General features: G+C 40.4%; 1 protein-coding gene across 7 annotated transcripts in view; it reads left to right on the top strand.

The window, feature by feature from the left end:
• The first annotated feature begins 43 nt into the window (after positions 1–43).
• The window catches only part of SYNRG (synergin gamma), a 78,128-nt gene continuing 62,163 nt past the window's right edge, over positions 44–16,008 (top strand). For all 7 annotated transcript variants that reach the window (XR_012648197.1, XM_075014076.1, XM_075014075.1 and 4 more), the window contains exons 1-6: positions 44–144; positions 6,037–6,077; positions 7,612–7,730; positions 12,134–12,264; positions 12,630–12,735; positions 13,754–13,865. Coding sequence is in view for 6 of the 7 variants with exons in the window: in XM_075014076.1 (XP_074870177.1) it covers positions 44–144; positions 6,037–6,077; positions 7,612–7,730; positions 12,134–12,264; positions 12,630–12,735; positions 13,754–13,865 (610 nt within the window). In the remaining variant the exon portion in view is untranslated. The remainder of the gene's footprint in view (positions 145–6,036; positions 6,078–7,611; positions 7,731–12,133; positions 12,265–12,629; positions 12,736–13,753; positions 13,866–16,008) is intronic.

Raw genomic sequence — 16,008 nt, 5'->3', positions numbered from 1 at the left:
CGGAAGTCGGCGCGGCTGAGAGCGGCGGGAGCCGAGCGGGAAGATGGCGCTGCGGCCGGGGCTGGGAGCTGGCGGCGGCGCCGGGGCCGCTGCAGGGGGCGGCGGAGCGGGGGCGGCGGGAGCCGGCGGCGCTGGGACCGCCGGGTAGGTGGGGAGAGTCGGGGGTGGCGGGCGCGGCGGCTGCGGTGGGGACGGGGAGTCCCCAGGGTCGAGGTGGGGGCTCGGGGAGCGCTGAGGGGCCTGGGGCTGTGTGCGCGGGGGGGGGGGGTGACGGGCGGCGAGGGAGAGGGCCGGGGAGATGACTGGGACTGGGGGTGGCTGGGAGGGGCTGGGGCGGTGTGGGGCTGTGGTTGGGGGCGGCTGGGACTGGGGGGTGGCTGAGGAGGTGACTGGAGCTGGGGGGTGTTTGCGGTGGTGCGGGGCTTTTGGGGGTGACTGGGCCGCAAAGGCCTGACGGGTGAGGAGGGGCTGGGCTGTGGGGGACGGGGGAGGTGACTCAGGCAATGCGGGATTGGCGCTGGGGAGGTGAGGGGGGTCAGAGTTGGTGGTGACCGGGGTAACGAGGGGCTGGGGGGACAGTTTGGAGCGAACGGCAGGAGAGGAACGTGGCTTGCTGGTTCACTTTGACTTTGCCTAGTCTATGCCTGTCTCGTGGTTTTGGTTATGGGGGTGGCAGAGGTTACTTACAGCAGGAGTGGGATAGCTGGTGTGTTGTGAGTGGATGGGAGCAGACCCTGCAGTAACCTGTTTACGTGGATACTTCTCTCTCCTCGCTTGCTGCTGTCTGCAGTACTTGAGAATTGCGGAGTGGTGGTGTGGGAGAGGGAGAAATTGCAAAAAGAGAAATACTACAGTCTGTGTTTTAAGTGGAGAGGAGGCTGCTTCTCCTTTCCAACTGGGAATTGATTAGAGATTTCTGCTTAAGTGAACTATTTACATGGCCTCAGGCTATAGCATTTTTTTGGTGAAGGACAGAACTGTAGGACTGAGTCTGTTCACTTTTGATAAATGAACTTGTATTAATAAGACATTTCTGGATACTTGAGTAGAATCCTACCTGCTTTGTGTTGGGATCAACGATCCATAACATTTCTGGTAAAAAAGCAGGCATTGGTCCTGGTAAACTTAATCAAAATCACACACTTACATACTTAGGTGGGGGTGTTTTCCTCCAACTGTCTGGACGTTAGAAGTGCCTGCATTTCAGTAGGGCTCCAGGGTGTACAATTTGTAAGGTTTTTCAGAATTCTACAGAATGAGAAGTGCAACAGTACATACAGATCTACAATAAAATTATTCTAAGCTGTTGCTTAAACATCCCTCCTTTCTTCAAAGCCCTGTTGTCAATTTAGAATTATGCATAGTAAAAATTTCTACTTTTGTAATACCTACTTCACTAATGAGCTCCTAGACTGTTAAAAGTGAAAGGATTCAAAAATTCTAGTTTACTTGTCACTATGCTTTTTGTTAGCTTTATTCAGTGCTGAGTTTAGGCAATGGAAATCAATGGTTTCACTGTGGCTTATGGCTTCACTTTAAGGATCTTGGGGCTTTTGAGTTAGACATATGTATGAGAAACACAGTCACCTTGTCAATATTACTGCTTTACAGACTCTTCACGCAGAGAGATTTATGGGTCTAAGAGTCTGAGTTGGGGAAAGACTTGTTATTCTAGAAGTTATCATTGTGGATTCTTCTAGTAAAATCTGAATACAGAAGAAGATAAATATTTGTGTGATGTTTGTGTGAAACTGATTGCTGAAGCCCTGTACCTGAAACTACAGTACCTATTATGGGAAACTTACCATTGGATGTTACAATAATATTAATATTATACTTCCAATGGCATTGTGACTGTTGACAAGGATTTTCTGAGGAACTTCTGTAGGACGTTATTGATCCTGACCTCTGTCACAGCGATCTTAACTTTCTTTTTTACGTGATAATGCTTTTAACCACACGTTGGTTTCTTGTTATGTCATATACAGCACATAGTGAAATAAGTGCCTTGAATACCTGTATGTTTCTGCATATGTTGCATTTTAGTGCAGTGTCATCCAAAAGCATGAGCTGTTTGTATAAATGTAAGTGTTTCAATACTACACTGAGTGCTGTTGAAATATTTACAAAAAATTATATGGCATTGTGTACAGTAACATTGAACATGAAGCTGTTTTGAAAGGACATGTCTGATAGAAAAGAGCTGTAATATATATTTTATAAAATGAAGCCATGGGCTGTTACAAAGTATAGCTCATGCTTATTGCATTTAGAATTAATCTCCCCTTTAATCCCAAACCCAACCAGTGTAATGAAAAAAATTCTTACATTCTTATAGAATTCTTAGTGTGCCTTGATTGGTAATTTTAGTGCAGGACTTCGGGAAATGAGTCAGTTCTATCTTTCACTTTTTTCATATTGATATAGGATACTTGTTTATTCTGTAAGTAATTTTCTTGTGACTATGAGAAGTTGTTTATGGGAAAATGTCTTAAGAGCAAATAAACTGAAGTTGCTTAGATATTGTGCACCTTAGTAAACACTAACTGAATTTTTTCAAAAGTATGTATCAGTAACTTCTTCCTGTGACTTCCTAATGATGCAGTGTCTAGGAGTTTTTGGCTTTTCTAGCTTACTGGGTATGCACATTTTCTCTTCTGTTTGTATCTTGGAAAAGCTATTTAATACTTCAATTTATATGTACTGTTCTGGTATGGCTATGATCTGAAGAAGTGGGTCTGTCCCACGAAAGCCCATCACCTAATAAATTATTTTGTTAGTCTTTAAAGTGCTACTGGACTGCTTTTTTGTTTTCATAGTGTATAGACTAGCACAGCTATCTCTCTGCTACGATTTATATGTACGGGTGTATATACATATACATCTTCCATACCAGAATTACTTATGTTCTGCATTTTCTCTTATTGCTAAAATGTAGCTAACTGTGTAGCTACATCTTTGACTGAACAAGGTTGACAGTGAATCCTAACACACATTCAGAATTTTGCATCAGAGAAACCAACATTTAGTTCTTACAGTTAAGCTCTAATTAGGTGCAGTTTTTACAGATGCTTATAAATAAATCACTATTGAACTCTAGAAAGGGATAAATGTTTAATGATCTGGCCTTTATTTGCTTACAGCATGTGCTGGTACCTTACTGTTGTTCTATATGCTACATGGCATTTTGATTAAACTGGAATAAACCTTATTTCTACCATCAGAATCCTCACAATGTAGAAAAGGGGGATAAGTTAATATAGCTGAGGATACTCACTTTGTATAGCTCTAAAATAGAATTAATTATTCCCATTAATTTGCTTCTATTCTTCAGCACATAGGATCTTGGAATGAATAATTTATGCATGAGGGAAAGGGGATAGGTGTAGGTCAGAAGCAACCTATTTCTGAACTTCTGTGTGCTATGTGAGTATGTTGTCAAAAACTGCCGTCTTGGCAGAGGTGGAAACTTAAGATCTCAATCTGCAACTGAAAAAAACCTCGGCTGCAATCTGCCTGTCCCACATTCTGTCAGTCTGCCTCAGCTTTGACCTATAGGGAACCACAGATAGGAGCAAGAGGGGAGTTAAGTTGCTGGCTTCCTTTCTGTGACCTGAGACAAGGTTGCCAGCTAATGCCTGCTGCTTTTTTTTAATGATGTCAGTACCCCTCCTCCCAGAGCTGGACTGAGGCAACCAAGTTTGTTTCACATAGGTTACTGAACATTCATCAACTAATAACAGCTTTTGGTGACAGCTGACCTAGGTTGGATTCTTCTCAAACAGTTCATTCTCAGTGCCTTCTTCTAGATTTGACAAAGTGTGCCTGTGCACACATCCTTTCTAAAGGGGCTGCAGGAGAAATTTCTGTTATTAGAGAACCCCAAAAAACTGTGGAAGTGATAAGGCCAGACTTACTAAATCATCTTTAATAGGACAAAAAAGCAGTCAAGTAGCACTTTAAAGACTAACAAAATAATTTATTAGGTGGTGAGCTTTTGTGGGACAGACCCACTTCTTCACACCATAGCCATACCAGAACAGTAGGGTACAGAAATTAATGTGGGACCTAAGGTTAGGGCAGAATGAACAGTTGATGAGAAGAGTATCATGAGTTCAAATCTGAAGTTATATGAAGTTGTGTTACTGTAGTGCTTAAAAGCCACAGTCATGGTCTAGGGCCCAGAAATAAAGAGTAGTACAGGTCATCTTGGTTGAAAGAGGTTGTCCTGGTTGAAACATACTTCTTGTTCTCAGTTGTAGCTAATTATGTTTGAACTCTACATTACACCTTGGTGGTGCATTATAAGAAAATACAGGCACAATAAGGAATACAGCTCTTTTATGTTGATTAAATACAATAGGTTTCTGAATTCAATGTAGGTCTTTAAGCACTATGAGCAGATCTTTGCTAAGTCATTCTCTCTTCACTGTCTTTAGTCTGTCACATGACCTCTTGACTAACCCACTTGGGATAAAAGATACTGAATGTCTGTAAGCATCTCTCTCTGCATAATGTTTGATGTAAGAGGTTGGTGGAGCACTGAAGAAAATTCTTGGTTGGTAAATTATTGCTCACATTGGTCTTTGAGAGTGACTGACTTACAAACAGTATTGCTAAAGTAGGTTTCCTTTTTTCTCTCAAGCAAAATTGATTTTTCTGCTTCAAAGGTAGAGACATGACATTGCTCTTTTAATTTCAACTGAATATTTAACAATGTTTTTATCTTGGTGCATTGGGCTTTCATATTTGCTGGAATGTGTTTCTCTCCCCTTCAGTGTAATTGTTTCCCTTTAAACGTTAGCAATGGAAAGTTAAAAAAAAGAAGGTAGGGACATTGCAATGTCTTTTAGTTCCTCATATGTAAGGAGGAAACCCCTTATTTACTTGATAAGTGTATTTCTCTATGCTGCAGGGTCGCGGGAGGTCAGGCAGCAGGGGGGTCTGGCTGCTGCGGTTTGGGGCTGTGGGGGTCGGGTGGTGGGGGGGGTTTGTCTGCAGGCTGGTAAGGGGGTCTGTCTGTGGGGCCATGGGGGGACAGGCAGCGGCGGGTGGGGGGCTGGCCATGGAGCCACGGGGGTTACAGGAGGAAGCAGGGTTGGGCTGCGGGGCATGCAGGGGTTTCGGGCTGCGGGTGTAGAGGTGGCCGTGGGGTCAAGCTGCAGGGCCTGCAGGGGAGTCAGGTGTTCAGGCTGTGGGGCCGGCAAGGGGGTCTGGCTGCCGTGGTTTAGGGTGGCGGGGGCGTCAGGCTGCCGTGGTTTGGGGCCACAGGGGGAGGGGAGGTCAGGCTGTGGGGCCAGCAGGGGGTCTGGATGCAGCAGGTTCGGGCTGCAGGGCTGGCGGAGGGGTTCAGACTAAGGGGGTTGGAGCCGCGGGGAGGGAGGTGAGGCTTGTATTAGTGGGGAAGGGAGGTATGTGTGTCCCTCATTTAAGCTAGTACTCGTAAATAAAGTACTCATTTAAGAGAGGAAGAGTGTAGTCCTACTTACAAGAGCTTCATTAATATATAAATGAAGATGCAGAGCTTTACCATTCCTGCTTTACCATTTAGGTGGTGGTTGGTAGCATTAGCTGGTCTTTTGTAAATCCACAGGCTTTGAGCAAGCTCCTGGCTACATGATGGAGAAGGACCTTATCTCCCACCTCGTATGCTGATGAAAATTGGCTTGTGTGCCACTCTTGGCACCTGTGCCAGGGATTGCAGACCCCTGCTCTATATAGCTATGTGGAAGATGGTTTTATTATTGCATTGACATTTCAGTGAATACTTTTCAGCACTTATTCAGGTTTATCCTTGTGATAATTATCATAAGCAATTGTTTCAATTTCTGATGGATAATGGAAGCCTCTGTGATTAATACCAGGGCCACAGTTTGGACAAACTTTTTGGAACAAGCAAATGAGGCAGTTTGGCATGTAGTACTGGCAGTGGGAATCAAAGACCTGGGATAGCTTTTGCATTCTCAGTAGTTCAATCCTTGAGCAATGATTTAGATATCAAGTCATAGGCTCATGCTTTTATTTATTTATTTTCAGCTTCATTTTTCCTGTAGCAGGAGGTATCGGCCCACCTCAAGGTAAGTATGAACTTCAGATTCTGAATGCTTAATTACCCTTTCTTTGGGTGGAAATTAATATTAAACAACGTAAGTCAGCTATTCAGTAATTTTTCATTCTTTCCTGAAGTTTAGAATTGGGAATATTTAACTCACTTGTCTGTAGGTTAGAACAGGAGCGTCTGAGTTCTGTTATTGATTTTGTCATTGAATTATTGTATTCATTGGAGTAAGGCATCTAGCCTCTGTGTAGTTCAGTCTGCAAGTCTGCCTGCCAATATTATGTGAGTATTGAGTGAATACAAAGCATGGTGAGAACCTTGAACAAGAGGCATGACATAAGTGCAAAGTATTATTGAAAGTGAAGAAACCTCAACCTTAAATAATGTTTGTTCTCATTTGAGTCGGTTACTTGTTTAACTAATGGGAAATAGGGAAGTGAAAGGAAATCCATTCATTAAGTACTGACTGACTCAGTAATATGTTGCTGAAGGTTCCGTGATAATTGCTGATCCAGTTACATCCTTTCCCAGGCAATTACATTGGTAATGTTAAATTATTCATGGCTATAATTATTTGACTGGCAGTAAATCTGTTTGTAATCAGACTGTGTCCACTAAGGTAATATTCTAAAATACTTATATCTCTGGTTTAACCCTTTTAATTTAATTCAGTGAATTAATGTATTTTTGGCTGATTTGTCCAATCTTTTTAAAATCAAGCTTTTACTGAAAGATTTTTTCAACTGGTTAAATCTTTTATGTGCTTTAAACATCCCTGCACGCACACAAGGTGAGCATGCACGTAGCTCTGCTCTTTTGAAAGAACAGGTTGTGGATTGAAAAATCCAGCACCATTAGGACTGCTCTTTCAAAAAATGGGCCACTGGGGCATCTCCACATGTTTTTTCCCTAAACAATCTTTTGGAAAAAGGCACTCTTCCTCATCTGGGAGAGGAAGAGGGCCCTGGAAAAAGTGCTGCATTCTTTTGATTTCAGGTCGAAAGAGCACATTTTGTGTGTAGATGCGCCGTCGCTTCTTTTGGAAAAGGCCTTTTTTTGAAAGAACTTGCGAGGGTGGGCACGGCCAAGTTGTCCTGGCAATTAAGAATGGAAAAACTTAGCTGTGGACAAGCTGTGTCAGTAATGCCCAGAAAGTAATATGAAGTATGTTACATGAAACAGTCCACTCTGGGTTTTCCAGAAAGTATTATCAGCCCAAGTTGGTTATTTTTGAAAACTAGTATTTTAAAATCAAAGAAAGGGAGAAACTTGCAAGCTTCTTTCAAAGAGTAGTTGCGATGGAAGTAGTGGAGATGTCCTTATGGTTTACCTGTGGGGATGGACTGCAAGTCATCTTTTGTTAACACGTCAGATGCTTCTGTTGCTGCCTGTGCAGTCATACATACTGTGCACCAAATCACCAGAGTGAAGAGTCTCTTTATGAACTTAAGCAGAACTATCAGGCACTCTTTCCTTCCCTCCATCTGTTTAGTTTGAAAGATTAATTTTAAAACTAGTTGTGATCTTAATTGAAGTTTAATGTTCTGGTGCAGGTATGATTCCTATTCAACAGCAAGGATTTCCAATGGTATCTGTCATGCAATCTAACATGCCAGGTTTAATGGGAATGAATTACGGCTCACAGATGTCTCCCGGACCAATGACCATGCAGGTAAGTGAGTAACATTTGCTTTCGATAGAGGTGTAATGAAATAGATGTTTGAATGTATGTGTCAGCAAGGCTGTGGGCAGCTGACCCCTGAAAGAGGTGCTGAAACCTGCCTCTGAAATCAGAAGTGTCAAAGGATCTGCCATCCCTGGGGTGGGAGGATGATGAGGAAGGTGTTGTCAGAATGAAGAGGTAGGCAGTAGCCGATAGGTAGGTGTCATAGCACTGCATTATTTTTGGCTTCACAATCTTCTCTACAAAAGTGACATGGCACCTGTGGGTTTCTATGAGTCTCCTTGTGATCTGGGTAAGTAGCATAGGAAGTGGGTGAGGCAGTGGGAGCTCAGCATGCATTATTCAGCGTCATCCCTGGGAGCAATAATGAACCAAGGTATGCGGGGAAAGCAACAATGGTAATGCTTAAAATAGCTTGGGCATTTAGTTTGCTCTTAGATATCAGAACCTGGACTTGCTGTCCTTTGTATCTGTTACTGTAGTAAATGCAGCTAAGTGAGGGGCCCTTCTGCGGGAGGGAAGACGACCATCAAAAGTAATAGAAATAAAATATCAGTATCAGAGGGAGTTTGAAAAACACTCCTTATGTTAAATATTTCTGATTCCGCCTTCAGTACAGTTCTGTGTTTTGTGATAAATAGCTTGTCACCTACCATTTCCTCAGCATACTCCTTTTTTTGTCTTTCACCCTTCCTGTTTTCATCTGCTATATATTCATAAATGCTCTGTCAATTTAGAAGATATGTTGTCCAGTATTTGAAATGAGCTCTTTTGTGGAACATCCATTGACCTGTATTCATTATATTTAGTGTGATCACCCATATTGGTATTTCGGCTTTTTTGTCATTTATAATATTGTAAACATACATGGTGATTCAAAAATTCCTCAAACAAGGCTCCTGTGAGCAGCCAACATTTTGGAGATTTTTTTAATATTGTCAATTTCCTCCCTTTTTATCAAATCATTTTTCTGAATTGTCTCTCCTCCTGCAGTTTTTGTTGTGAATTTCTTTCCTTTTTTGCACAGTTGAAATAACTTTCCTCCTACATAACTCCTCATAATCTTCTCAAGATGCTTCCCACGTTATAGGGGGAAGAAATGCATTTTATATAGCTAATTGCTGAGAAGGCAGAATACAGGATAGTGCATAGCATGATGTGAGGAACCCCACACAAAGGACCTGGGGTGGGGCTTGGTAGTTTTTGAAGAAATATCTCATTTGTCTATCCTCTGATACCTGCCACTCTTACTTGTAAATCTGACTTGTCTAATTACATAAATGTGAATCTAATAAAAAGTTACCATATGTAATAAATGGAATATAATTATACATTTTTGCTCACTATTTGGTCTAATTGTGGTTAATTTAACAAAACTGCTGAAGAAAAAATGGTGTTTTTCAGGGATTTCGTTAGAAATAGTAGAAAAGACATTTTCTTCTTTTGCTTTCACTTTCTTTGAACATGAATATGGCCACAGTGGTATTGGTAATAGTTTAATTTATTAACAAAAATCTCCTCCTGGATTACAGAACCATTGACATTAAAACTGTAGTGAAATATTGTAGTAATTCATAGGAGAGATTCAAGCATAATCTACCTCATGAATTTAAGATACCTAATATAGGTCTTAAATTAAAATAAAATGTAGTTTTGTACACAGGAACCTGAAAACCAGTGTTATAGTTATGACTCAGTTTAAATACACTGGCCAAAAATCTGTCCATACAATTAGAAATATCTTGTTAGTATTTGTTATCTTAATCAGTCCATGTATAAACAAATCTTGAAACATAATAGTTTAGGGATTGGTTACTGGAATATATGTGAAAGAATGCAATAACATTTTAAGAAGAAAACAGCAGAAATGTCGCACTTCAAAGATTTAACTAAATTGTTTATTCGGTGGTGAGCTTTCGTGGGACAGACCCACTTCACCAGATCAATCTCATTTCCAATACAAACTGATACTTATGATTCCAATGCTTATAAATGTCAGTCTGTATTAGAAATGAGGTTGATCTGATGATGTGGGTCTGTCCCATGGAAGCTCATCGCTGAATAAATCATTTTGTCAGTCTTTAAAGTGCTACGTTTCTGCTGTTTTGTTGGAGTACAGACTAACCTGGCTACCTCTCTTACTATTTTAAGAAGTAATAATTTTATTTGCTAAAGCAGAGAAAATGCAGGTTAGCAAATTTTGTTTCATGAAATGTGTGTGTGCTTATAGATGCCTTTTATATGAATGGATCTAAAAGTAATTGTGCTGCAATGGAACCAATGCTGATTTAGAACATAACATTTTTTTTTAACAGGACACAAATGCTGTACAGTAATTCAATAATTGTGAAAACAAAAAGCAGTCACGTAGCACTTTAAAGACTAGCAAAATAGTTTATTAGGTGAGCTTTCGTGGGACAGACCCACTTCATCAGACCATAGCCAGACCAGAACAGACTCAATATTTAAGGCACAGAGAACCAAAAACAGTAAGCAAGGAGGACAAATCAGAAAAAGATAATCAAGGTGAGCAAATCAGAGAGTTGGAGAGGTGTGGGGGAAGGTCAAGAATTAGATTGAGCCAAGTATGCAGACAAGCCCCTATAGTGACTCAGAAAGTTCCCATCACGATTTAAACCGTGTTAATGTGCCGAATTTGAATATAAAAGCCAGCTCAGCTGCTTCCCTTTCCAGAACGGTGGGATAATTCTTCTTCAGTAACACGCATACCTTTAGGTCACTGACAGAATGTCCCATTCCATTAAAATGTTGACTGACTGGTTTGTGGATCTGGAGTGTTTTGATGTCTGTTTTGTGCCCATTGACCCTTTGTGTAAGGGAGTTAGAAGTCTGTCCAATATACAAAGCATCTGGGCATTGTTGGAGTGGTCTGAGTCGGGGGCTGTAGGTGATGACCAGTGGTGTTCTGTTCTTGGCTTTTTTGGGCCGATCCTGGAGTAGCTGGTCTCTGGGTATTCGTCTGGCCCTGCCGATTTGTTTTTTTTACTTCTCCTGGTGGGTAATTCAGGTTTATGAATGTTTGGTAAATAAAAAAAACTACAAGAACTTTACCTACAGCCCCCGACTCAGACCACTGCAACGAATTATTAAAGACCTACAACCTATCCTTAATCAGGATACTACACTCCAGAAGGCCCTGGGTGACATGCCTGTGTTCTCCTACAGACAACCTCCCAGCCTCATGAGGATCCTCACTAACAGCCACAGTCTATACCCCAGGAACACCAGTCCTGGAACCTTTCCCTGCAACAAAGCCCGCTGCCAGCTTTGTCCACATATCTTCATGCCATCACTGGACCTAACCAGGTTACTCACAGAATCATGGGCACTTTCTCATGCTCCTCTACTAACATCATATATGCCATCATGTGCCAACAATGCCTAGATGCTTTGTATATTGGACAGACTTCTAACTCCCTTAGACAAAGGGTCAGTGGGCACAAAACAGACATCAAAACGCTCCAGATCCGCAAACCAGTTAGTCAACATTTTAATAGAGTGGGACATTCTGTCAATGACCTAAAGGTGTGTGTGTTACTGAAGAAGAATTATTGCACCGTTCTGGAAAGGGAAGCAGCCGAGCTGGCTTTTATATTCAAATTCGGCACATTAACACGTGGTTTAAATCATGATGGGAACTTCATGAGTCACTATAGGGGCTCGTCTGCATACTTGGCTCAATCTAATTCTTGACCTTCCCCACCACCCCTCCAATCTCTGGTTTGCTCACCTTGATTATCTTTTTCTGATTTGTCCTCTTTGCTTACTGTTTTTGGTTCTCTGTGCCTTAAATGTTGAGTCTGTGCTGGTCTGGCTATGGTCTGAAGAAGTGGGTCTGTCCCACAAAAGCTCACCTAATAAACTATTTTGCTAGTCTTTAAAGTGCTACTTGACTGCTTTTTGTTTTGATAGTGTATAGACTAGCACGGCTTCCTCTCTGTTACTATTCAATAATTGTGGTTTGGAACAAAAGAAGAAAATAATGCTGAAATTAAAGGAGAGACATTGTGGGCCATGACATATGATTTCATATCCTTTCTCTTGAGAAAAGTTCTTGGATTTTTTTTATATGTGTAGTCAGGGTAATCTGAGGGTTTTTTTTTCCTTTAATCCAAAAGGCCAGCACTGCCCTATTGCCATCTAGGGACATTGGTTCAGTACTGACTGAAAGAGGAAGTGCTACCTGCTGAATAATATTTTTCCTTGCTGTGCACAGCATCTGTGTTATCCCTGGAGATCTCATCTCCAAGAGCTGCGAAGAACTGACACTACTTATTTTTATGGATTCTGACTAGTTCACAATCAGACATAGCCGAGATGCCAGATTTTTATATTGCTGTACATAATATAGTTTTATTATATCGTTGTAGGGTGGCATGCCCCTTGGGGCTATGCAAGCAACTGGAATGCCTTTTATGGGACAGGCTTCTTTCTTAGGAATGCGCCCAGCAGCTCCACAGTACACCCCCGACATGCAGAAACAATTTGCAGAAGAGCAACAGTAAGTGTTACTTTAATACGGCTGACAAAATCTTATTTGGGTGGGTGGGGAGCATTCTCTGGCTCATTTTATGCATTAAAACCCACCATTCTATTTTAGAGGCATTCTTATTGAATTTAGGATTTTAAAACATTAAATTTAGTTGCACACCATCCGTTGTATTTGAAAGCCATGTATGAGGTTCATGGGTGGCATATGCTATTTTCTACTAATTTCATGAGACTGGAGAAGTGTGTGACAAAGCATTGGCAAGACAGGGAAGGAATGTGAAACCCCAGTTAGTAATTAGCAGTCTTTAGAAAGTTGACATGGAAGTTGTCATCAAATAATATTTAATTTTGATGTTTCATATTGTTTTACTTTAGAAAAAGGTTTGAGCACCAGCAGAAATTCTTAGAAGAAGAAAGAAAACGACGCCAGTTTGAAGAGCAGAAACAAAAGCTGAGACTCCTAAGCAGTGTGAAACCAAAGGTATATCATAAAATAAATACATTTTTTGATTTAACAAAAATTCTCTCTGGCTTTCATGTACTAGGGAAGAAATAGATTCTTCTTTTATACACCTTCCCAACCAAAGGTCTCATCTGAAGCCTGTTGAAGTACCGTGGGAGTCTAACTATCCATGAACTTTGTATCAGGCCTCTTGAAAACATCTGGTATGTTTAACTTTTTGTATTTAGCACCTTTCTTGGTGCTGTGTCAAAAAACCACGTGAAATCTGGGATTGCTGGAGAATCCATTTCTCTTGTTGTCTTGATAAGTTTGCCCTTCCTCATCTCCCTCCTGCTGTAATAGACTGTCTTCTCCGCTACTGTAACATTTGTAACCAGAAAGAAGTGATGCTTTTTGCAGCAGCGTCTTTTTTTCTTGACACTGTGGTCTAAGTAAGTCAGTGTTGTAAGGCTTTAACTCTTTTTTTTTTCTCTCAGTGGTAGCTCAACTAACAGCCCACGTGCTTTTGAAAAAGAAAACAACCTAATTTGGGAACAACGTAGGCTTCTACAATACATACAAATGTCAATATATTCATTAGTTGGACTCCCTGCTCTCAAGTTGTGGCACAGTTCAAGTGAATATTGTTGTATTGATCTCAAGGTTCAAATGAGCTAACTGTTTATAAACTCCTTTGGTGTCTAGTATTAAAACTACTTTGTTTTCAGAGATTGTGTGTGTGTATGTGTATGTATCTGTCTGTCTGTCTGTGTACAGGAGCTTTGGTTTCATTCAGTTGTTTGCAATCTCCTAAAAACATTCATTCTGAAGTTGAAAGCTTATTGAGAAAACTCAAGGAAGAATAAGAAATTAAAATAGCCATTTCTATTGAAGCTGGAATTTAGTAGGTTTTAAGTTTGTTTTTAAATGGAGTTGAATTTGCAGATTTTTTAAACAAACATTGCTATTTTTTCAGACAAAACAGTTGTAAAGGTTGGAAGAAGATTGAGTTGCTGTCCTCTGACAGTTTAAAAGCAACTATTTTGTCATGTTTCAGACAGGTGAGAAGAGCAGAGATGATGCTTTGGAAGCTATCAAAGGAAACTTAGATGGGTTTTCCAGAGATGCTAAAATGCATCCCACTCCAGCATCACACCCCAAAAAAACAGGTATTTTATCTTTAATTGAAAGTAAGTCTGCAGTGTTGTGCTGCTTTATGTCTGTAAGGACCTTTAATTCACAGAGTTTTGTATTTATGCGGTATGAGCTGAACTGGTCGTTGCATATGCTTCTGTAAACTGAAGATTTCACTGTAGCTGCAATATGCTTTATAATATATATGGGTAAAAGCTGTGATCCAATAGTTCATCAAACTTAATAAGCTTTAATTTAAAATATCAATCTGACAACTTTAGTTTGAGTGTTAACACTGAGCTGTAGCATCTGCCATCTTTCCTGGTATTTTTTCTTCTATATGTTACAATGTTTCTTTTTTTTTTTTTTTTCTAGTTAGCAACTAAATTAGTGTTTGTAGAGTGCTTTGAAGCTGAAAGTACTATCAAAACAATATACAATTATTTCACAATATTATGATGGTTTGTTCAGATTTTATTAAACTTAAAACTTTTAAAAATCCATCTTCAGAGGAATTAGTTCAGTAATATTTGTTATAAAAAATTCTCTCCAAAGAGAAGAATGCTAGTTGTGGGGAAACTTACTCCTTTGTTTTGCCTTAAATGAAGCTTCATTAGTTTGTCCCCAGATAATCTTTTCCTTATTGGCTACGTCTACACTAGCCCCAAACTTCGAAATGGCCACGCAAATGGCCATTTTGAAGTTTACTAATGAAGCACTGAAATGCATATTCAGCGCTTCATTAGCATGCGGGCGGCCGCAGCACTTCGAAATTGACGCGCCTCGCCGCCGCGCGTCTCGTCCCAACGGGGCTCCTTCTTGAAAGTACCCTGCCTACTTCCAAGTCCCCTTATTCCCATGAGCTAATAAGGGGACTTTGAAGTAGGCGGGGTCCTTTCGAAAAGGAGCCCTGTCAGGACGAGCCGTGAGGCGCGTCAGTTTCGAAGTGCTGCAGCCGCCCGCATGCTAATGAAGCGCTGAATATGCATTTCAGCGCTTCATTAGTAAACTTTGAAATGGCCATTTGCATGGCCATTTCGAAGTTTGGGGCTAGTGTAGACACGGCCATTGTGTTTCTTCTTTCTGACTGCTATTTGTAGGTAGTCTTGAAGTTGCTCACAAATTCATGCCATAACTTTTCATTATCTAGCAAGTTTGACAATTTCCTAGCAGTGTATTAAAATGCAAGGAACAGGGGTAGAAAATTGTTCAAATGAGTGGAGAGTCCTTGGCATTTTAAGAGCTTTTGCCATGTGTTCCAGTAACAGATTCCATTTTGATTGCAATCTAAAAACTTTGGGTGTTTTTCTGTGGTCTCTTAGAGTTATAGCTGAACAATACAGTCTAAAGTATTCGGGTCCATCATCACTGATAAACCACTGAAGAATGGAAGTACCTTGACCATTAGTATTTATAATTAGTTTTATCACACTAGATCTGTCAGATCTGTTCTCATTGGATTTAATTTCCAGCTACAGAAGGGAGATGTAAAGAGTCCTGCTGAACATTCATACCATTACATGGAAGTATGGTGGAATTACCCACTGTTTTGTTTCCCATATCATCCAAACTTGTGGTTTGCTGGTGGCTTGATATGTTTGCATCAAAGTATATTACATCATTTACCAAATTGGAAGTTATTGTAGCACAGAGATGTCAAATAAAGCATCAATATGTTATATGAAACATCAAGATATCATCCACAATAGTTTTCGTTTGCTACTTAAAAATTCTATTTAAAGGAGCTAATGGTATTATTGAACAGGAAGTCCTTGAGATAAATAAGGAATAATCCAGATTGGAAAAAATAACTTCATTCAAATTGAAATGAGAGAGTTCAATAACTTTAATTCAGAAGATAAAATATAGGAGTTGAAAAAAATGATATGAAGTATGTTGACATTCTGCAACACAACGTGTGTGTCTACACTAGGAACTAACTTTGAAGTCAGTCACTACTTTGAAGTAGCTAGCAGAGATTTTTACTTACATTTTCCTGTTCTTCAAAGTTAACTTCAAAGCAGGGAGCCAAACTTGGAAGTCCTTGCTCCATTCTCTGGAATGGAGTAGTGCCCTACTTTGAAGTTTAACTTCAAAGTAGGGTGTGTGTAGATGCTCAGCTCAGAGGTTGCTTACTTCAAAGTAAGCAACTTCAAAGTTATTTTTGTAGTGTAGACA

The sequence above is a fragment of the Carettochelys insculpta genome, chromosome 19 (genome assembly GCF_033958435.1).
Source record: "Carettochelys insculpta isolate YL-2023 chromosome 19, ASM3395843v1, whole genome shotgun sequence".
Classification (NCBI taxonomy): Eukaryota; Metazoa; Chordata; order Testudines; family Carettochelyidae; genus Carettochelys; species Carettochelys insculpta.
This window is presented reverse-complemented; position numbering and strand designations above follow the sequence as displayed.